General features: G+C 45.4%; 1 protein-coding gene across 1 annotated transcript in view; it reads left to right on the top strand.

Moving 5' to 3' along the window:
- The window catches only part of VSTM4 (V-set and transmembrane domain containing 4), a 64,746-nt gene extending 48,512 nt beyond the window's left edge, over nucleotides 1–16,234 (top strand). Inside the window, exon 8 of the mRNA XM_053449838.1 lies at nucleotides 15,381–16,234. Within this exon, the coding sequence (XP_053305813.1) occupies nucleotides 15,381–15,611 (231 nt within the window). The 3' untranslated portion in view covers nucleotides 15,612–16,234. The remainder of the gene's footprint in view (nucleotides 1–15,380) is intronic.
- The last annotated feature ends 8,045 nt before the right edge of the window (nucleotides 16,235–24,279 follow it).

The following is a 24,279-nucleotide window of genomic DNA, read 5'->3' as shown; positions in this document are numbered from 1 at the left end:
TCTCCGTGTGCTTCGCCGTCCATTTCACTGTTCGGGTCTTCACCTGATGCTGAGGTCTCCCGTGCGGGATCGGACTTCTCACGATCCCGCTCTCGGTCTCGTTCCGGCTCTCGCGGGAGCTGGGAACTCCGTGGGTCGCCGGTGGCCAGGAGCAGTGGCGGGGTTGTCGGGGATGACGCTGTTCTCCCGGCTGGTGACAGGCTGACGTCGTCCAGGAGGAGGGGAGCAGTGGCTGGTCGTCAGGACGGCGTGTCGTCGCGGACGGAGGAGCAACGCGGCAGTTCCCAGTCGGGCGGTGAACCCACCGGACAGGTCAGCGTTGGATGAAGGTACCTCGGGGGGTCGGGTGTCTGCAGGCGTTTCCAGGGGGCTCCAGGGAGAGTTAACTCCTGGAGGGCGGTCGGGAGTCCCTCTGGTTCACACCCTGGGATGACCGGTGCTCCTAGTTCGGGTGGTCCGGCGGCAGCCTTGCCCTCTGCACGGCCGGTGCAGGAGGAGGGAGCGTTGGGGGGTGTCTCGCCCAGCCAACAGGCATCAGGAGCTGGACCTGGCCGCAGGGTCCCTTCCCTTCTTCTCTATCCTCTTTTCCTCCGGTTAACCCTTTCTTGTTTGGTGGGACTGGGGGTGGGAATTGCTCGCCTGGTTTGTTGCCGTGGGTTGTACCGTTTTGGGGTTCTCAGGCTTCTGCTACTGCTCAGGGGGGTTTGTCTCCCTTGGGCCCGTGGGTCCCTGTTGCGCAGGCAGGTTCGGGGTCTCTGCAGACACCGGTCCCGCAGGTGGTGGCTGGTGTGGTTTCTGTGGCACAGCCTAGTTCGGGTGGGTCGCAGGTAGCTGCGCCTGTGGTTGCTTCTGCGTCGGTGTCTGGGGTCAGTGTGGCGGCGGCGAAATTAGATGATGCTGCTAAGGGTGATGTGTATGTGTGTTTCGAGGGACCTTTGGGGGCACATCTTAAGGCGGATGTCAGGGAGAAAATTTGGAAGGGCGCGTATGTTGATATTTTTTCTTTACTCCCGCTCGAGCGTTTTAATTTGGATAAGGGTAGTCAGACTGATGATTCTAAGAAAGAGGATGAGGACAAACGGAGGTATCGTTTGATCCCCAGGACCTTCTCCAGTTGGTTGCAAGCCTTTGCAATTTTGGCTGGTGTCGTGGGTGAAAAGCACCCTGAGCATTGTTCTGGACTTTTTTGTTATTTAGACAGTATCGGCGAGGCATACCGGGTTTATGGCAGTCAGGGCTGGCTTCGTTATGACGAGCAATTTCGTCAACGGATGTCTGTTCGCCCTGGTATGCGTTGGGATCACAAGGAAAAAGCGTTATGGTTGCGGGTTTCTGCTCCTTCGGTTCGGGCTGGGTTGTCCTTTCAGGGTTCTGGGGGGACAGGTAGTGGAAGTCACTCCTCCAGTTCGGGTAAAAAGGGTGTCTGCTGGCAGTACAATGAAGGGCAGTGCCGATGGGGGTCGGCGTGCAAGTTCCGCCATGAATGTTCCACTTGTAATGGGTCTCACCCGCTTACCCGTTGTTTTCGAAAGATCAAATCCTCTTCCAAGTCATCCGAGTTTGCTAAAAAGGGGGTCGACTCTGGTGCGCGTAAAACGGATGGAGCCGTGGCTTCGTCTGTATCCTAGGGTGGAGGATGCGGACTTGTTGCGTGTAGGTTTCACTGATGGTTTTTGTATTCCTTTTGTTGATTCGTTTGGTTTTTCTGTAAGCAGGAATTTAAAATCGGCGTTGGAGCATCCTGATGTGGTGCGTGTTAAGCTGGCAAAGGAAGTGGAGTTGGGTCGGGTGGCTGGGCCGTTTGTTGAATCGCCTTTAGTCAATTTAAGGGTTTCTCCTTTGGGAGTAGTTCCCAAAAAGGAGCCGGGCAAATTCCGTCTTATTCACCATTTGTCCCATCCCCCTGGTTTTTCGGCGAATGATGGGATTGATCCGGAGCTTTGCGGGGTTTCGTATACGTCTTTTGATGCGGCTTTGGGCTGGGTTCGGCATTTTGGAAAGGGGGCTCTTTTAGCTAAGGTTGATATAGAGGCCGCCTTTCGGTTGCTGCCCGTTCATCCTTCTTGTTTCCACCTCCTAGGTTGTTTTTGGGATGGTGGGTTTTTCGTTGACAAATGCCTCCCGATGGGGTGTTCCATTTCATGTTCCTTATTTGAGACTTTTAGTTCCTTTGTGGAGTGGGTGGTTCGTTTGGATTCCGGTATTTCTTCGCTTTTGCATTATTTGGACGACTTTTTGTGCATCGGGCCTCCAGATTCGGATGTTTGTGGGGTATTGTTGGCTTCGTTACAATTTCGGGCGGCTGATTTCGGTATTCCCTTGGCGCCTGAAAAAACGGAGGGTCCTTGTACGTCGTTAAAATTTCTGGGTATTGAAATTGATACGGTCGAAATGGTTTTTCGTTTGCCCCAGGATAAGTTGTTCGATCTGATGGAACATGTTGTGTAGGTCCGGTCCGCGGTTAAGGTGACTTTGCGCCAGTTGCAGTCACTATTGGGCAAACTTAATTTTGCCTGCCGCATAATGCCCATGGGTCGGATTTTCTGTAGGCGTCTTGCTCTCGCGACGTGTGGCGTTAGGGCTCCTCACCGTTTCATTAGGGTGACACGGTCTTTGAAGAAAGATCTGCGGGTTTGGGCATCCTTTTTGCAGGCTTATAATGGGCGTTCGGTGTGGTTGGGATCTGAGGAGTTTCATGCCGATTTAGAGCTTTTCACGGATGCAGCCGGCGGTCATGGTTTTGGGGCATTTTTTGCGGGCAGGTGGTGTTCGGCTGCTTGGCCTTCTTCATGGGTGAGGGCGGGTTTCACGGCGAACCTTACGCTGCTGGTTTCCCATTGTGGTTGCTTTGGAACCTTACGCTGCTTGTTTCCCATTGTGGTTGCTTTGGAGTTGTGGGGTGCCAGTTTGGCGAATAAACAGGTTCTGTTTTTCTGTGACAACATGTCTGTGGTTCAGGTTGTTACATAGTAACATAGTAACATAGTTCATAAGGTTGAAAAAAGACCAAAGTCCATCAAGTTCAACCTATATACATATTGTGTCCCTACTGTGTTGATCCAGAGGAAGGCAAAAAAACCCTTATGAAGCAGATGCCAATTGCCCCATACCAGGGGGAAAATTCCTTCCCGACTCCAAATATGGCAATCAGAATGAATCCCTGGATCAACGTTCTGTCCTTATTAATCTAATATCCATAACTTGTAATATTATTGCTTTCAAGAAACACGTCCAGGCTCCTTTTAAACTCTTTTATTGAGTTTACCATTACCACTTCCTCTGGCAGAGAGTTCCACAGTCTCACCGCTCTTACTGTAAAGAACCCCCGTCTGTGCTGGTGTAGAAACCTTCTTTCCTCCAGCCGTAGAGGATGTCCCCTTGTTATAGATACAGTCCTGGGTATAAATAGGTCCTGGGAGTGATCTCTGTACTGCCCCCTTATATATTTATACATAGTTATTAAGTCCCCCCTAAGCAGTCTTTTTTTCCAAACTAAATAACCCTAATTCTGATAATCTTTCTGGGTACTGTAGTCCTTCCATTCCCCTTATTACTCTGGTTGCCCGTCTTTGAACCCTCTCCAGCTTCACTATATCTTTCTTGTACACTGGTGCCCAGTACTGTACACAGTATTCCATGTGTGGTCTGACTAGTGACTTGTACAATGGTAGAATTATTTCCTTGTCGTGGGCATCTATGCCCCTTTTGATGCACCCCATGATTTTATTTGCCTTAGCAGCAGCTGCCCGACACTGGTCGCTACAGGTAAATTTACTGTTAACCAAGACTCCTAAGTCCTTTTCCATGTCAGTCGTCCCCAGTGTTTTCCCATTTAATACATATTCCCAGCCTGGATTTTTCTTCCCCATGTGCATAACCTTACATTTATCTGTGTTGAACCTCATCTGCCACATCCCAGCCCAAGCCTCCAACCTATGCAGATCCATTTGTAATCGTGCACTGTCCTCTATTGTGTTAACCACGTTACAGAGCTTAGTATCGTCTGCAAAGATTGATACTTTACTATACAATCCCTCTACAAGGTCACTAATAAATATATTAAAAAGAATAGGACCCAAAACTGACCCCTGTGGTACCCCACTAGTAACAGTCACCCACTCAGAGTATGTACCATTAATAACCACCCTCTGTTTCTTATCACTGAGCCAGTTACTTACCCACATACACACATTCTCCCCCAGCCCAAGCATTCTCATTTTATGTACCAGCCTTTAATGTGGCACCGTATCAAACGCTTTGGAAAAATCAAGATATACGACATCCAGCGATTCACCCCGATCCAGTCTTGAGCTCACCTCCTCATAAAAGCTGATCAGGTTAGTTTGACATGACCGATCCCTTGTAAACCCATGCTGATATGGAGTCATACATTTATTTTCATTGAGATACTCCAAAATAGCATCTCTTAGGAAAGACTCAAACAGTTTACATACAACAGAAGTTAAACTAACAGGCCTATAATTCCCCGGGTCACTTTTTGTCCCCTTTTTGAATATTGGCATAACATTTGCTATGCGCCAGTCCTGGGGAACAGACCCTGTCACTATAGAGTCCTTGAATATTAGAAATAGGGGTCTGTCTATTACATTACTTAACTCCCTTAGAACTCGGGGGGGTGAATGCCATCTGGACCTGGTGATTTGTCTATTTTGATTTTTTTTAGGCGGCACTGCACTTCTTCCTGGGTTAGACAGGCGACATGTACTGGGGCATTTATCTCATCCTGCTGTATATTACCTGGCATTTCATTTTCCTCTGTGAATACAGCAGAGAAGAATATATTTAATAGATTAGCTTTTTCCTGATCCCCGTCTATAACTTCTCCCTCATTACTTTTTCAGGGGCCAACGCTTTCATTTTTAACCTTTTTACTATTTATATAGTTAAAGAACATTTTGGGGTTTGTTTTACTCTCTTTGGCAATGAGTCTTTCTGTCTCCACTTTTGCTGCTTTTATCTGATTTTTACATATTTTATTTTTTCCCCGATAGCTTCTTAGTGCTTCCTCACTGCCTTCCTGTTTTAGTAGCTTAAATGCCTTTTTTTGCCATTTATTGCCACATTTACATTTTTATTTATCCACATTGGTTTTCTCTTGTTCCTGACTCTTTTATTCCCATACGGTATGTACTTTTCACAGTGAGAATTTAAGATATTTTTAAAAATCTCCCATTTAGTGTCTGTGCTATTGTTTTTGAGGACATTTTCCCAATTTACAGTGTTAAGGGCTTCTCTTAGTTGATCAAACTTTGCCTTCCTAAAGTTCATAGTTCTTGCGGCTCCTCTAAGAGTTCCCTTATTGAATGACAAGTTATAATGTATTATATTGTGATCACTATTTCCTAGGTGCCCTCTGACCTGCACATTAGTTACTCTGTCAGGTCCAGGCCCGGACTGGCCATCGGGCACACCGGGCATTTGCCCGGTGGGCCGGGCCACGGCAGGGCCGCACTGACTTAGGGGCTGATGGAGCTGCAGCTCCAGGCCCCTACCCTACCTACGGCCGCATTAACGCAGGGCATAAGGGGCCGGGAAGTCCCCACCAAGGCCGGCCTTACGGGTCTGCGGCCGCACAGGGCTTAAATTAAAACATCGGGGGTTTTTTTTTTAACTTTATTTAACATCCTCCATGTTAAATAAAGTTTTTTTAAGTTGAAAAAAAAAAAACCCCGATGTTTTAATTTAAACCCTGTACGGCCGCAGACCCTTAAGGCCGGCCCTGGTGGGGGCTTCCCGGCCCCTTAGGGCAGGGCCGACCTTTGGGGTGTGCGACCACCCTCCAGGGGGCGGCGGCGGGGGGGCGGTCCGCACTGGGTGGAGCAGGCTCGCAAGGGAGCGGTATCGGAGGTCTTTGACAGACCTCCGGTTCCCTTGAGTGATTTTAAGCCGGGTTCAACCCGGCTTAAAATCACTCAAGGGAGCCGGAGGTCTGTTAAAGACCTCCGATACCGCTCCCTTGTGATCCGTGCGGCAACAGCTGCTGTGCGCCGGGGTTTGTTGTCAGATCCCGGCGCACAGCACTGAAGCCGCGCCCACCGCTGTCCGTGCCCTCTGACCCGGAAGAAGACAGAAGAACTGAAGAAGAGGAAAAGAAGCTGAAAGAAGAAAGGAAAGGTAGGAAAGCATTAAGTGAGAGTGGATTGGTGTATATGTGTGTGGATTGGTATATGTGTGTGGATTGGTATATATGTGTGTGGATTAGTGTATGTGTGGATTGGTATATATGTGAGGATTGGTGTATATGTGAGGATTGGTGTATATGTGTGGATTGGTATACATGTGTGGATTGGTATACATGTGTGGATTGGTATGTGTGTGGATTGGTATGTGTGTGGCTTAGTATATATGTGTGGATTGGTGTATATGTGTGGATTGGTATATATGTGTGGATTGGTATATATGTGTGGATTGGTATACGTGTGGATTGGTATGCGTGTGGATTGGTATATGTGTGGATTGGTATATGTGTGTGGATTGGTATATATGTGTGGATTGGTATATATGTGTGGATTGGTATGTGTGTGGATTAGTATATATGTGTGGTTTGGTGTATGTGTGTGGATTGGTATATGTGTGTGGATTGGTATATGTGTGTGGATTGGTATATGTGTGTGGATTGGTAAGTGTGTGAGAGTGATGGGTGTTATGCTGTACCATTTCCAATGTCTTTTTTCATGATCTAATTATGCTCTAAAAGTACATCATAACTCCCATCACTCTATACTGTTCCATACAGTGGCAGAGCTGGGAGGCAGAGGCCTTGCACCCCCACCGCAGGACTCCTGAAAGGTAAGTGAACTTCAAAGAGGGAGAGGGTAGATAGTTAGGAGGGGGTAGTTGCGGCGGGCTTAAGGGGCTCTGCGTTAATGCGGCCATATAGGACCAGTCAGTCCGGTCCTGAGTGGGCCTATTTTAAGGTGGGGGCCTGGAGCTGCAGCTCCATTAGCCCCTAAGTCAATCCTGCCCTGCCACAGGCGCGGTCGCAGTTGCTGCTTGCTTCGGCAACAAGGTAAGTAGGGTGAGGTAGGGGGGTGCAGTGAGAAGGGGCAGAGGGGGGTTAGATAGTGAGAAAGGGGGAGGGGATAGATAGAGGCGCTACATATTGAGAAGTGGGGAAGGGGGTTACATAGTGAAAAGGGGCAGATAAGATGAAGAGAGGGGGTAGTGTGAATGCGTATGAGAATGAATGAATAAATGTGTGGATGAATTGTGTGAATGCGTATGACAATTAATGAATTCATGTGAGGATGAATTGCTTGAATGATTTGTGAGACTGCATTAATGAATGTGTTAATGATTTGTGTGAATGATTAAATGCAAAGGTGGTACATGAAGGGTGGGCTTTAACAATAAATAAATAAATAAATAAATATGCGCTGCTCAGGCTTAAATGCCCGGGCCTATTTTTTGTCCCAGTCCGGGCCTGGTCAGGTCTGTTGGTTAATATTAAGTCCAGTAGAGCGCCCCCTCTGGTTGGGTCCTGTACCATTTGGGACAGATAATTATCTTTACTTATAGTCAGAAACCGGTTTCCTTTATGAGATTCACAGGTCTCGGTTTCCCAGTTTATGTCGGGATAGTTAAAGTCCCCCATAATAACCACCTCATTGTGATTTGCTGCCTTGTTTATTTGCTTTAATAATTGATCTTCTGCTGCTTCAATTATATTTGGTGGCTTATAGCAAACCCCGATCAGTATTTGTTTTATTTTTCTTTCCATATATTTCTACCCATAATGACTCCACATCATCATTTCCCTCACAAATATTCTCCCGCAGTGTGGCCTTTAGGCTGGACTTTACATAAAGGCAAACTCCTCCCCCTTTTTGTTTTTTTCGATCCTTCCTGAATAGACTATAACCCTGTATGTTAACCGCCCAGTCATAGCTATCATCCAACCATGTCTCTGTTATACCCACTATGTCATAATTTTCTACAGACATTATTAACTCCAGTTCGCCAGTTTTATTGGTCAGACTTCTGGCATTAGTAACCATACAATTTAGAGATGTATGGTTTTTTTCTCCTATGAAGCCTATCCCTATTAACTATTCTAACCCCTCCCTCCGCTCCACCCCCAGGTACATTTATAAGCCACAGCTCTCTATCTATACTATCTTCCCCTTCTATATTGTAGTTTCCCTCTCCCCTTTTCCCTAGTTTAAACACTCCTCCACCCTTCTGGCCATCTTCTCCCCGAGCACAGCTGCACCCTCCCCATTGAGGTGCAGCCCGTCCCTACCGTAGAGCCTGTATCCGACAGAGAAGTCGGCCCAGTTCTCTATGAACCCAAACCCCTCCTTCCTACACCAGCTTCTGAGCCACTTGTTTAGCTCCCTAATCTCCCGCTGCCTCTCTGGTGTGGCACGTGGTACAGGTAATATTTCAGAAAATACTACCTTGGAGGTCCTTGCCATGAGCTTGCTACCTAAGTCCCTGAAATAATTTTTAAGGACACTCCGCCTACCTCTTACTTTGTCATTGGTGCCAATGTGCACCATGACTGCTGGGTCTTCTCCAGCCCCTCCCAGTAATCTGTCAACCCGATCCGCAATGTGCCGAACTCGAGCGCCAGGCAGACAACACACTGTTCGGCGATCCCGGTCTTTGTGACAGATCGCCCTGTCTGTCCCCCTAATAATAGAGTCCCCCACTACCAGCACCTGTCTGGCCTGCCCTGTGCTCCTCCTTCCCTCCTTACTGGAGCAGACACCGCTCTGGAGGTCAGAGGCAGCGACTTGCTGCAGTACTGCTAACTCTGAACTAACATCCCCCTCATCTGCCATCCGGGCAAACTTGTTGGGGTGTGCTAGATCAGGACTAGCCTCCCTGGCGCTTTTCCCCCTACCCCGCCTTCTAACTGTAACCCAGCTAGCTGCCCGACTGTCCTGTACCTCCATCCCGCTATCCTCCCCCACCTCTACCCGCGAGAGAGCTTGCTGCTGTGAGCAGCAGACTCCTCTCCAAGTTGTCAATAGATCTCAGTGTTGCCAGATGCTCCTCTAGACTCAGGACTTGTGCTTCCAAATGAGCAACCTGCACACATCTCGCACAGCAATATGCACCCTCGAAGCGCTGATCAAGGATTGCATACATTGAGCAAGATGTACACCTGACCGCATTGTCAAACATGGAGGACATCTTTACTCTGAATACCACAAACAAACAAAACACAGTGCTCCCCTTGCAATAGATATAAATATACTCTCCTTCTTTGCTTGTAACTCCTCACTTAGAGATGTCACTTAGGAGATTCGCCCCAGCTCAGGATTCGCTTGTGTGTCCAAGCTAAATGCAACTGCAAAATGCCAAGCAGAACTCACTTGTTACCAATCTCACATCTTCTCCCCCCCCCTGTCATAGCGCTGGTTAGATATTTGGTTTTGCTCTGTTTACAGCTTAATGTGTCCTTGCGGATGCGTCATGTTCCGGGTGTTACTAACGATATCGCTGGTGCGTTGTCTCGTTTTCAGTGGGACCGTTTCCGGCTGTTAGCTCCTTCGGCAGAGCAGCAGAGTACTCCTTTCCTGGACACGCTGTGGGACTTGGTCTTCGATATGCCGACGAGCTAATTCGGCGGTCTGTGGCTCCGGGCACGTGGTCCGCGTATTCCGCGGATTGGGATGATTGGGTGAGATTCTTGGCCTCCGCAGGTATGGACGTTGTGGGTCCTCCAGATGAGGACGCGCTTCTTTGGTTCGTAAGTTTGTCCTTCGTGGACGGGGTGTCTTATTCTTCGATTTCTAAGAAAAATTGGCAGGTTTGGCTTTTTGTTTTAAGTATTTTTACTTCATTGATATTACCAAATCCTTTAAAGTTAAGCAGGCGTTAAAGGGGTATCGTAAGGGTTTCCTTCGCCGGGATGATCGTCTCCGGGTTCCTTGTCTTTACTGGTTGATCTGGGGGTGGTTTTATCCTCGGTATGTGTGTCGGCGTATGACTCGGTGTTGTTCCGATTGGCATTTTCGTGGGCATTTTTCGGTGCTTGTAGGATTGGTGAACTGATTAGTCCTAGCAGGTCTCGCTGCGGGGCTGTGTTATTGAAGGATGTTAGGGGTTTTTCCACTGCGGTGGAATTTGGGTTGTGGGGGTCCAAAACTGATAAGTCGGGTAAAGGCTTTAAGGTTACTTTGAGTAATCTGGCTGGGCCCGGTATGTGCCCTGTGGCTTGTTTTTGGGACTTCTTGGGGGTTCGGCCTTCGTTGGGACAGGACACCCCCCTTTTGATTCATGAGGATGGTTCTGCGCTGTCCCGGTTCCAATTCATTGCCGTGTTTCGGAAGTCGCTTGGGGCTTTGGGTTTGTCTGATAAGCGTTACAGCTCCCATTCCTTTAGGATCGGGGCTCCCACTGAGACGGCTCGCTGGGGCCTCCCTGAGGAGGCTATTTAGAAAATTGGGAGGTGAGAATCTCGTCGTTTTCGTTCATATGTTCGTCCACATTTGTTATGATTTCATTCATTATTTTGGTTGTTGTCGTTGTTTATGTCCTGCAGTGTCCGTCTGGATCTTTGGGCATTCCTTTATTTCTTGGGCATCCAGACGTTCGGATGTTCAGCCCAGCGGGAGACAGCTTGGCTTTCCTCGTTCTCAAGTTCTATTGCATTGCATTGGATTGGCGTTCGCGGAATGGTTTGGTCTCAAGTCTTACCTGAGGTGGTGCGGCGGTCGCGCTGGGCCGGACATCCTGATATTCTCGTACTTCATGCGGGGGGTAACGACCTGGGTTTGGTTCCAATTCGTTGTCTTATCAAGGATATTAAATCTGATTTGGTCGCGTTTTCCGGGTTTAGTTATGGTATGGTCTGAAATTGTGCACCGGGTCTCTTGGCGGATGGCTAGATCTACGGCGGCTTTAATTAAGGCTCGCATTAAGGTCAATAAGGCAATTTCGCGTTTTGTTTCCCGGAATGGGGGGGTGGTGGTTCGGCATCGCTCTTTAGAGGATGATAACACGGATCTTTTGCGTGAGGATGGGGTGCACCTTAACAATATCGGTTTGGATATCCTTTGTTCTGGTTTGCAGGAGGGGATCGAGAAGGCTTTGGTGGTTTGGGGGAGTCGGTCAGTTTAAGGTGTCAAACTGCCCTCCTTGGCGGTGAAGGGGTGGATAAATAAGGTGGGGGGGGGGTCCGGCCTAGTTAATAGAATTGTTTGTTGCTAATGGGGTCACTTCAACGGCTAGCCAGCAGGTGGTGGTACTTGGTTTAGTACATTGGGCCCTCTGGTGTTTTGCGGCTAGGGGGTTAGAAAATATCAGTGAGTTTAGGGCTGGTGCTTAGCCGTGGGTGACAGGGTTACCGGTCTTTCCCTCAGTTGTGGTATTATGAAAATATATGTTGATATATTTATCCACTCATGTTAATATTTTTATATCTCATGTTAATAAAGCTGTGGCCTTCTCAATCCAAAAAGGTGTCGGTGTTCTTATATAACAAATAAAATTATGGGAAGGAAAATTGCCTAAGTCATGTGTTGCGGTACGTTGTTCCTTCCACAGAGGTCGCAGGCTTGTACAAGGCAGACACGTTGGTGTGACGGACTGACCAGGGACCTCAGGTTGTGCCTTTCCGCCAAGAGCGACTTCTCCCTTCAGGACGATAATCCGCTGCAATCCGTAGGCAATATCCCCAAGCAAAGTAAAGGGATATCGCTATCCAGTACCCAAATAACCAGGCGAGACTAGTCTTTAGGTACAACAAAAGGAATCTGTTTATTATGGGACAAGTGTTGCCTTTTATTGGAAGGGACACCACAGGGGGAACAATACAAAAGGGCACAGGTGCACCTAAATCTGGGAGATAAGGAGCACACGTTATCTTTATTAGATTATCCCCAGACCTTAGTGTGCCGTGTGCAAACTATTACAAAATAAGACAATAACATACATTTTTATTAATATCACAATAAAAAGCTTCATGTCACTGGATAACATTAAAGGAAGGGCACACTTGAAAATAGCAACGTTCTAGAGTCCAGCAAAGTTCCGGGACCACCGGGTGGAAGAACCAGCAGACCGCACACGAGGTGGTAGCCGCAAACAGTTCCATAGGAAACAGTCCTAGGTACCACTGGCCTCCGGAGCTAACTTACTTGGTGGTCGATGTACTCAGCCCTCTGCTAATTCCAGGATAGACTCCCAGGGATGTAAAGATGATACGGTGAAAATAGCGACCTGATCCCAGTAGAAGAAAAGGAAAGCGATGTGATTGAAATGTCCCGGTCTCACTCACGAACGCCTTCTGTGGTCCAATCAGGTCACTCTTTAGGTAATAGTCCTCTGGGAGTCAGGGCAACAATAGCCGAGGGGTAGGGTGACTCTAATAACAGTCCCAATCAGCAAACATATTGGGCCACCAAAAGCGTGGACGAAGGACTTAAAGAATATTCTGGATACCCCGGTGGCTAGCAATGGGAGATTCATGAGCCCAGGACAATAATTCATGACGGCACTGTGGGGGAACATAGAGATGACCAGGAGGTGGAGCAGGTTTGCGAGGTTTGAGATGTTGAGAGTGTCCTTGATTGGTTCATTTGGTCTCTACGGAAAGCTGCTTTGAGGGCTTGGGAGTTCCAATCGGTCCTGTAGGCTAAAGTCCGAAATTCTACTGCATATTGAGCCACAGACTTTCTTCCCTGGTGTAGATCCATGAGACTGGACTTGGCAGCCTCAACTCTGGCAGCGTCAAAAACAGCCCTGAGGGCAGAAACAAAAGCCTTGACGTTGTCTAGCAGTGAGGAATTATGTTCCATCAATGGAGAGGCCCATGCCAAGGTGTCCCCGCGGAGCAGGTTTATTATAAACGAGAGGTGTAAGCAGCAAAAGTCTCTGGCTGGGTACTAAAATGTAGCTGACACTGACTCAAGAAGCCCTGACATTCCAAAGATGGCCAGCAAATTTGTCAAGCATAGGCATTTTAGGAGGCTTTATTCCAGGTATCCCAGAGCCCTCATGGGGTTCTGGTTGAGGAGTAGAAACAGGCACAACTGGAGATGAAGGTGAAACTCGTAAGCAGATTGGTGATAGTGTCCATCTTCTGTTCCAAGGATTGAAGCTGAGAGGCATGAGAGGCTAACACCTGATTGGATGTCTAACCAATAAAAACTGGAGTAGTTTGTCTGGCAGCCATGGGGAGAGAAGAGGTAAGTGCGGTTCAAATTTTAAAGTTGTTGGAATTGTTTACTTCACCAATCCAAGATGGCCACCAAACGAAGGACGCTACCGAGTCGCCACCTACAACGGTTCTCCAGACCCATGAGATGATTATACACACCAAGTTTGAAGTCTTTTGCATAAGTGGTTTCTGTATAAAACAGTTTTATTGATTTAGAACGTGTGTGTGTGCACAAAAAACAAAATGGCTGCTACAGGAAGCATCAGAGAGTGGCGGGTTGATGCATATCAGAGAGCTGTTGTTCATTTCCAAAATGGCGCCCCCTACAGGTGACATTGACCCTCAATGGACATTGGGGCATCCATAGTGTCATGTGATGTTGGTTGTAGTTAATTCTAATAAGGTTTAATAGCAGTGCATGGGCAGATTTGCAATTGCACACAACCAATGGTGTTTTGGTGCACTGCGCACACAAGTTTTAATGAAACAACTTACATTGAACAAACTTCACATTTGCAAGTGATTGTGAGCTGTGGTTCATGGAAAGAAGTCGATTAAAGAGAAATCGAATATAGAGGGTGCAATTGCAGAGCTAGAGACTTTAGTCGGGTCATAGTGTGGAGCAACTGTGAAAGTTTTAGATACATAGCTATGGTGGTTGTAGAGAAGAAGATTGCTGAAGTTGGAGAAAAAATAATGATTAAAAAACATAGCGGACACAGACCATGTGACCTAGGGGCCCAAAATTGTATGAGCACTATACAGTGGTGTCTATAAATTTGAAGTGTTTTGGTGCAGTAGTTCAAGTTATTGCAGTTTTAAAAACAGCATAATAATAATAATCTGAGTAATAACAATAGGTTGGGCAAGCGACTGCTTTACTAAAAGTAAAAAAAGGTAACTGTAAAATGTCTACAATGTGCCCAAATAGCTTGTACCCCTTGCACTGAAGTATAAAATAAAATAAAAACTGTAGTATGTAAGGGAGCGTTATTACTGTACAATACATGTTAGAAATGTTTAAGCATATTATTTTCAGCAGTGACATCCTATAAAAGAAATCCTGGAACATTTATGTGCCTTCAATATTTTTGTGCTAATAACCATTATGTATATTTATATAATATATATAATATATATACACTCACTGGCCACTTTATTAGGTACACCAGTTCAATCACATGGCAGCAACTGAATGCATTAAGGCATGTAGATGTGGTCAAGACAACTTGCTGAAGTTCAAACCGAGCATCAGAATGGGGAAGAAAGGGGATTTAAGTGACTTTGAACGTGGCATGGCTGTTGGTGCCAGACGGGCTGATCTGAGTATTTCAGAAACTGCTGATCTACTGGGAATTTCATGCACAGCCATCTCTAGGGTTTACAGAGAATGGTCCGAAAAAGAGAAAATGTCCAGTAAGCGGCAGTTGTGTGCCGAAAATGCCTTATTGATGTCAGAGGAGAATGGGCAGATGACAGAGAGATGACAGAAAGGCAACAGTAACTCAAATAACCACTCGTTACAACCAAGGTATGCAAAATACCATCTCTGAACGCACAACATGTTGAACTTCGAAGCAGATGAGCTACAGCAGCCACACCGGTTGCCACTGCTGTCAGCTAAGATCAGAAAACTCGGGCTACAATTCACACAGGCTAACCAAAATTGGGCAACGTTGCCTGGTCTGATGAGTCTCGTTTCCAGCTGCGGCATTCAATTGGCAGGGTCAGACATTGGTGTAAACAACGTGAAAGCATGGATCCATCCTGCCTTGTATCAACGGTATCTTCTGATGGCTACTTCGAGCAGGATAATGCTCCATGTCACAAAGCTCACATCACCTCAAACTGGTTTCTTGAACATGACAATAAGTTCCCTGTACTCCAATGGGCTCCACAGTCACCAGATCCCGATACAATAGAGCACTTTTGGGATATGGTGAAACGGGAGATTCGCATTGTGGATCCTCAAAATCTCTGAGGAATGTTTTCTTGTAGAAAGTGTGCCATGAAGAATAAAGGCAGTTCTGGAGGCAAAAGGGGGTCCAAACCGGTACTAGCAAGGTGCACCTAATAATGTGGCCAGTGAGTGTATATGCATACTGTGTAAAAACTAAGTAACAATGTGTTACATGTGTTGCATAAAACCTGTTCAAACAGCTTTACACCCTCTCAAAACTTTGAAGCCATGTCTGCACTGTTCTGTATTATTAAGTGTAATTCAAATCTGTTCTATTCTTCTCAGCCTCAACTGGTAGAGGAAGGTTTGGCTTATGCAGAGCTGGAGTTGATGAAATCCCCAGTGCCAGTTAAAGATCCCAAGTCCACCACAGTGTATGCACAGATACTTTTCGAAGAGAGCTCATTGGGACAGGAAAATAGGCCTGCGGAAGAAAGGATAACCACTGAGAGCCCAAATGTAACATTCGACCCAAGGGGCCCAAGAGTACACAGCTTCTATAACACAGGGTGGTGATTTTTGCTTCTTGGATCTCAAACTGGATGGTACTTGCAGCTGTTTTAAAAAGACTGTACTTTTAGATTTTTCCACCGAGGGAGCTAATTATGTGTTGATACAAACCAAGTGTTTGCTTGCGGTCCATGTGAGATGATCAGCAGCCATGATCGGTGTGTAATGGCAGCCTGTTGGCTGCCTGTGTGACATGTGATTGACAGCAATTTGTGATGGCCAGGGTCATCTTTAACATTGATTGGACCCTTGGCAAGCATTTCCTTTGGCCTCCCTCTGTGCTCCCTAGCATGCAATCACTCCATCCGCTCCCATGCCAAAATTGCCACACTTTGCCAGTGTGAGAGACAGAGTGCAGTCTTCCCTCCTTCTGACCCTGCCGTGAGTTTGAGAGGTCCTCTTTCTCGTAATAATCACCAGAGTCCCTTTGTCCCCTCATTCACTAAGCCACATCTCTCTTTTCCTTCCTTCCTGTAGTTCAGGTAAACATCAAATAAACCACACATGTAAACAACCCTTGCATGTGTAGATCAACTGAATAACACACACACACACACACAGCATATATAGAGCAATTGAAAATCACATGTGAACTCGGCATTGAAGCTATAGATCAAATAAACAGAATCAGGCATACAATAATAATGGATGGAAACATAGCATAGTGGGTATAGAGCAACAGAATAACACACAAAACCAGCTTTGCACGTTTAGATGAACTGGAAATTAAATATAAGTATTAAAGATATAGATACAAAAACCCTAAATGACAGACACAGATCACAGGTTGCGCACCCCAATGGACAGCCCTGGCATCTACACTGCCCACACCGAACCTGACCATCACCCAGATTATACTCATAGGACTTCCCATCTTTCTCCCCAAACAGCCCAGCCTGAGCGAACTTTGTCCCCAAACAGCCCAGCATGACCCACCATTCATCCACACATTAATTAAATGTCTTACTCATTCATACAATTCATCCACGCATTAATTCATTAATTTTCTCACTTATTCACACAAATTATATACACATATTCATTAATGCATCCTCACAAATCATTCAAGCAGTTCATACACACATTAATTCATTGTCTCACTCATTCACACAAATCATCCATACATTAATTAATTATCTTACTCATTCATATTTTTACAGAGAGTCTCCACCCCCTTACCTCACCAGTTGCCTGCTTTTGGTGCACCGCTCCCAGCGCTCTTAAAGCAGATCTTCTGTCAGTGCTGCAGGGGAAATATGAGCTGTGGGGCTGGGTTTATAGGGCATGCCGCTTTTGCCCCGCATTAAATACGGCCTTGGTGATAAGACGGCCGTCTGGTGCCCCTGCTGCTATAGTGCCAGGGCCGGCCTTTGGGGTGTGCGACCTGTGCGACCGCACAGGGCGCCACACTCCAGGGGGCGCCGCCGCGGGGTCCGCCGCCGCCGCAGCGCGGTCCGACGCCACTGCCGCCGCGGGGTCCGACGCCCCTGCCGCCGCGGGGTCCGCTGCCGCCAGTACGGGGGCACCCGGCACCCCTCCAGAGACGGACAGTAATGTCCGCCGCTGGAGGAGCAGGCTCGCAAGGGAGCAGTATCGGAGGTCTTTAACAGACCTCCGATACCGCTCCCTTGTGATCCCCGCGGCAAAAGCTGCTGTGCGCCGGGGTTTGCTGTGAGATCGCGGCGCACAGCACTGAAGCCGCGCCCACCGGTCTCCGTGCCCTCTGACCCGGAAGAAGAGAAGACAGAAGAACTAAGAAGAAGAGCGAAGAGGAGGCAAAGAAACTGAAAGAGGAAAGGTAGGAAAGCATAGAGTGACAGTGAGAGTGGATTGGTGTATATGTGTGGATTGGTGTATATGTGTGTGGATTGGTGTATATGTGTGTGGATTGGTGTATATGTGTGTGGATTGGTGTATATGTGTGTGGATTAGTATATATGTGTGGTTTGGTATATATGTGTGGTTTGGTATATATGTGTGGTTTGGTATATATGTGTGGTTTGGTATATGTGTGGTTTGGTATATGTGTGGATTAGTATATATGTGTGGATTGGTGTATATGTGTGGTTTGGTGTATATGTGTGGATTGGTGTATATGTGTGGATTGGTGTATATGTGTGGATTTGTATATATGTGTGGATTGGTGTATATGTGTGGATTGGTGTATATGTGTGGATTGGTATATATGTGTGGATTGGTGTATATGTGTGGATTGGTATGCGTGTGGATTGGTATATATGTGTGGATTGGTGTATATGTGTGGATTGGTGTATACGTGTGTGGATTGGTATGCGTGTGGATTGGTGTATATGTGTGGATTGGTGTATATGTGTGGATTGGTGTATATGTGTGGATTGGTGTATATGTGTGGATTGGTGTATGTGTGTGGATTGGATTGGTGTATATGTGTGGATTGGTGTATATGTGTGGATTAGTATATATGTGTGGTTTGGTGTATATGTGTGGATTGGTGTATATGTGTGGTTTGGTGTATATGTGTGGATTGGTGTATATGTGTGGATTTGTATATATGTGTGGATTGGTGTATATGTGTGGATTAGTATATATGTGTGGTTTGGTGTATATGTGTGGATTGGTGTATATGTGTGGTTTGGTGTATATGTGTGGTTTGGTGTATGTGTGTGGATTGGTATATATGTGTGTGGATTGGTATATATGTGTGGATTGGTGTATATGTGTGGATTGGTGTATATGTGTGGATTGGTGTATATGTGTGGATTGGTGTATATGTGTGGATTGGTATATATGTGTGGATTGGTGTATATGTGTGGATTGGTATGCGTGTGGATTGGTATATATGTGTGGATTGGTGTATATGTGTGGATTGGTGTATACGTGTGTGGATTGGTATGCGTGTGGATTGGTATGCGTGTGGATTGGTGTATATGTGTGGATTGGTGTATATGTGTGGATTGGTGTATATGTGTGGATTGGTGTATGTGTGTGTGGATTGGTGTATGTGTGTGGATTGGTGTATATGTGTGGATTGGTGTATGTGTGTGGATTGGATTGGTGTATATGTGTGGATTGGTGTATATGTGTGGATTGGTGTATATGTGTGTGGATTGGTGTATGTGTGTGGATTGGTGTATGTGTGTGGATTGGTATATATGTGTGGATTGGTGTATATGTGTGGATTGGTGTATGTGTGTGGATTGGTATATATGTGTGGATTGGTATGTGTGTGGATTGGTGTATGTGTGTGGATTGGTATATATGTGTGGATTGGTATATGTGTGGATTGGTATATGTGTGGATTGGTAAGGGTGTGAGAGTGATGGGTGTTATGCTGTACCATTTCCAATGTATAAAATTATGCTCTAAAGTACATCATAACTCCCATCACTCTATACTGTTCCATACAGTGGCAGAGCTGGGAGGCAGAGGCCTTCCACCCTCACCGCAGGACTCCTGAAAGGTAAGTGAACTTCAAAGAGGGAGAGGGTAGATAGTTAGGAGGGGGTAGATAGGGAGAATGGAGTGAGACGAGGTACATAGGGCAATCATACTCCTATCATGCCAAGTAGTCTACGAGTACATCCTGGAATCTGCGGGCATGATAAGAATGTGATTGCTGTTAATCATATATATATATATATAAATATTGTTATTTAATTGTTTTGTTATGTGTTATGGTGTGGGGGGGGGGGTCATATTCGGTTTCGGCCAGGTAAATGCTGCACTTTTGGTTTCAGTCCAGAATTCGTTTCGGTGCATCCCTACTACTAAGCCAGACAATGAAGTGGTAGGCCTACACCACATCAATGTTTGGCGTAGTATATAGTGATTGGGGTTTTGTTACAAGTTTTGATTCCTTTCTTTTTTTGGGATGGGGGGGGCGCCAGACGAGTAGTCCGCACAGGGCGCCAGAACACCTAAGGCCGGCTCTGTATAGTGCCCTGTGCTGCCGCGCAGCTAACACACCACAAAGGCCGGCCCGGCCACCAGACTGTGACACAGGAACAGAAAAGGAGGGGCAGAGGCCCATATGAGGAGGACAGTTTGTTTTAGGAAACCTTAAGAAGCAAGTGAATAAGGTTTAAATCATTATATCTGCAATTTTAACTATTAATTATGTACATTCAACGGAGTATCCGGTAGTATTTCCTTAGATTTAAATCTAGGCCACATAAAAAAAAAACAAACAAAAAAAAAACATGCTACCTAACTTCAGTACAATATAATCCTATATGCTATTTTTGTAATCTTTTGTAAATTATTTTGTAAATGTTCATCCAGGGAAGGACTGAGACCATCCAGGGTCCTGGGCAACAAAAAGTCATGGGCCCTCTGTGGTGATTTTAAACTTTTAAACAGTGTAAACAAATTTTAGTTTGTGGTTTTCACACATCACATACATAATTATTATTAAATATATATTAAATTATATCAGCAATTGAAAAGTACAAGTTTATATACTGAACAATATCAGACAGCCTAGATAGTCTGGTGCCACAATCCAGTCAGCATTGCCAGTTATACCCACATGCTCATAATGTCACTTTTTCCAGGGTGATTCAGGGCCCCATAGAGCTAGGGCAGGGCAGTTTGGTACACAGCTGGGGATCTGAGCAGGATTTAGGAAAAGCTGGTCACAATGAGGAGATTGAGTCCATTTTACTCTGGTTTTGAACAATCACAATAGAGAGTTGAAAAGGCATCAGTGCTAGGACGTCTGAATGGATTCTTTGTTTTGGAGGGCTGAGGGCTGTTTCAGTAGGAACACAAAGGTTTATGGGAGGAGGACTTGATGGGGAACTGCATTCACTATTGAATATGCCGCTACATGTCAATGACCCCTGTCTAGCACAACAGCCCTGCCTGGCTGCACTTCACCCCGTTTGGTTAAAGAGTCTGCAGAGAGAAAATTATGTTCTGAGGACATCACCTTTCCGTGGTGCTATTTTATTTCTTTCTATAACAAGGAGATGTTCTATGTTATTGGATGTCTAGAGTGTTCTCTATATATAGCAACATTGGCAGGTTAATTGATGACATAATTTATACTGCAATTGAAAAAATTTGATTGTAAATATTTTTTTCAGTTACAAATTATCATATTATCTTTTAACCGCTTAAGGGCCAAGGTTATCTTTTCCAAAAGCAAAACCATTAATTCCATTTAGTGCACCCCCATAAATTATATATTGTTTTTTTTCTGGACCTGTAGGACTTTCTTTTAGAATAATAATTATACACATATACCATTATTTAGTATTAAAACGATAATCCTCTGATAATAATAAACTGTCACTTATGGAAGGCAATGATCAGATCACTTCTATTAGGTAGGAGCAATCTGATCACCACCAGCCCACTCCTGATTAGCTGTGTAGAAGTTTGAAACTGCTGCAACACCTTTGACTTCCAGGTCAATGTTGCTGAGGATTTTTTTCTATTTTTAAATATATATATATATATATATATATCATATATATAATCTGTTGGATTGGCACAGGTGACCCATACAATCTAGTGGCTAGTGGGGTGCCAGTGATATAGATAGATGGGACTAAGTAATGCAACAAGGGTTACAAACCACCAATACCAAAAAGGGTGGTGACTAGTGAAGTTCATGTAGGTGGCAAACAGGAGGGGGGCTCAAGGGAAATCAATCCCCCTATGCAAGTGCCCATACTCAAAACAAAATAATCTCAAAACTATACGTTTCCCTAAAGCGGGTCCCCAGCACCACAGATTATTCAGGTGGCAGTTATGAAATCAGGGGCCGACATCCATATGCTTATGTAAGGCTTCATTGGGAACAACAGACCAGACCACAACCACACTCTTTTAGATAATGGGGCAAATGTTTCATTGTTCCTGGGAACTTCATGGGATGTGTAACGGTGGAAGGGTTGGGAAGGTGATGCATACCTGCATATCGGATGTAATGCAAATAGGGAAAGGTACAATTTTCAAGGTCGAGATACCAGTCTCAGATAGTTTCAGAATGGACATTTTGAAAGAATAGGTAATCTGGATGATATTGCCCTCGGCACCGTACTTTGCATCTTTCAGCTATCAGGTCGATAATCAAAAGGAATGCAAAGTGGACCCCAGCATTGCTCCCATCAGAGATTTTCGGGCCTCTTACAGAACAAATGGTCTCCCTCAGATGACTCTCCCTCTGCACCAGGGGTGTCCAACCTGCGGTCCTCCAGCTACTGCAGGACTACATCTCCCATACTCCTCAGTCTGCCCCTTAGCTGAAAGAGCATTATGGGAGATGTAGTCATGCAGCAGCTGGAGGGCCGCAGGTTGGACACCCCTGCTCTACATCCCCAGGATTTTCTCATGTTTTTATGGCGGCAAAGATGGCACAGACAAGCCATTTGGGGACAAAGGCATCATAAAAGGACAATTACTCAAGGGATTAACCGTTCATATTCCCCCAAGCACTAGCCAAGAGTTAGTGTAGGGTACAAACAGAACTCAGTTTATTGAAGACAAAACAGATATTTATACACCAAATATGATAGGATAAAGGGTATAATCAACTACCAGACAGCCTGGCGCCTTTATACAGTTCTATGGCCAGCAATGCCCACCCGACAAAGAGTAAGCTAGCACCCCCAAATGTCGACCAAGACCCCTTCCACCACGATTGTGCCTCCGCCATCCCCCAAAACACATTCCGGTGAAAAAACCCAGCAAGTAAGACCTCTAAGATGTCCAGGTCCACGCGCATCACCTTCCTCACCCTGTACCTACGAAGTGCCCCCCGAACCTTGGCTGTAGAACACCACAGACAGTGGTACATTGTGCTGTCTTTTCTGGATGCATCTGTGTACATAGGAGACTGAAGGGGTTAAGAAGTCAAGAGTGCAGAACATCATAGGGCTTTGCCTCTTCATTACAATTTAGACACTAATCAAAGTCTTGTCAATCAGTGCTCTAACCACTAGATAAGCAAGATTAAATGTTTAAAACAATCAAAGCAAGCAGAGTCTTTATCAACACGGAAAGGTTATGCCAACTACAGGGCTGGCCTTTGTGCAGCCACACAGGGCACCATGGCAGCAGGAGCACCAGGCGGCTGTCCCATCACCAATGCCAGGGCTGGCCGAGGCGGGTGCATTATTTTTTTCCAAGTATTCATCCAGTTGCTGTTAAACGTCTGTATAGATAAAACTACCTCTGCAGGCAGAGAATTCCACATCCTTATTGTCCTTACTGTAAAAAACCCTTTCCTCTGCCTTAGACTAAATCTGCTTTCTTCCAGTCCAAACACGTGACCACGTGTCCTGTTTATGAACAGATTTCCACTGAGGCCCCGTTTTTCTAAACAGATTTAAATTTGTTAACCTTTCTTCATAACTAAAGTGCTCCATTCCTTTTATTAATTTTGTAGCCCACCTCTGCACCCTTTCTAGAGCTATGATACCCTTCTTTAGAATAGGTGCCCAAAATTGCATAGCATATTCAAGGTGTGGCCTTACCATGATTTAAACAGAGGGAGAGGCAAAATTATATTTTTATTCCGCAAATTGATGCCCCTTTTTATACACAACAATACCTTACTGGCCTTAGCGGTGAAGCTCCCACCACAGGACTTCAGCAGGGTAAGGGAACTACAAAAGGGGGAGGGTAGATGGTGAGAAAAGGAGGGGAGAGGATGTAGATATTGATAAAAGGGGAGAGAGGGTAAATAATGAGAAAGGAAGACAAGGTAGATAGTGTGAAAGGGAGGGTAGTAAGCATCTTGAAGCAATGAGTGAGAATGAGTGGAAGAATGAATGAATTAATGTCTGGATGAATTGTGTGAATGAGTGAGAGAATTAATGAATTAATGTGTGGATGGAATGCTTGAATGATTTGTGAGAATGCATTAATGAATATGTATAAATGATTTGTGTAAATGAGTGAGAGAATGAATGATTGTGTGAATCAGATGTATAAGTGATTTGGGGAAAGGCAAAGATGGCACAAGCAGGGTGGTTGAGCCTTGGGGACCAAGATTACACACGCTGAGCTGTTTAGGGACAAAGATAGCTTGCGCTGAGGTGTTTGGGGACAAAGGTAGCCAGCCCTATGTGTGTAATCGGGGAGCTGGTAAGGTTCTATGTGGGCAATGTGGAAGCCAGGGCTGGCCTTTGGGATGTGCAACCTGTAATGCCAATGCCTGTAATTTAAAGGGTTTTATCTATACCTTTAATGATGAGTTTATATGTGATTTGCAATTGAGCTATACCCGCGAGGCTGGGTTTGTGTGCTATTCTGTTGCTATACCTGCTATGCTATGTTTCCATACATTATTTATTTAAACTTGCAAATATAGGGCTTGTATGTCTTATTCAGTTGATCTATACATGCATGTGCTGTTTACATGTTTGTTTATTTGATCTATACCTGAACTACATTATTGTTATCAGTGTTTCCAGTTATATATTATTGTACTTGTTTGTACATAAATAATCTCTAATTAAAACTAGTTGTTTGTGTGCATTAGTATGTCAGGCATTTCTGGTTTGAGAGTGAATTGGCATAAACTTTTCCATTCCTATTAACCATTTCAGTAAAACAGTCCCACCCCAGACAGAGCAATCAGTTAAATAAATAAGATACAGTAAATCAAACTAGTTTATGGATACTTTTTTTAATATTGAATACAAAGCATAAAATGATACATTAACATCATGTATAATGAAAC

This window comes from Spea bombifrons, chromosome 11 (assembly GCF_027358695.1).
Source record: "Spea bombifrons isolate aSpeBom1 chromosome 11, aSpeBom1.2.pri, whole genome shotgun sequence".
NCBI classification, from domain to species: domain Eukaryota; kingdom Metazoa; phylum Chordata; class Amphibia; order Anura; family Pelobatidae; genus Spea; species Spea bombifrons.
This window is presented reverse-complemented; position numbering and strand designations above follow the sequence as displayed.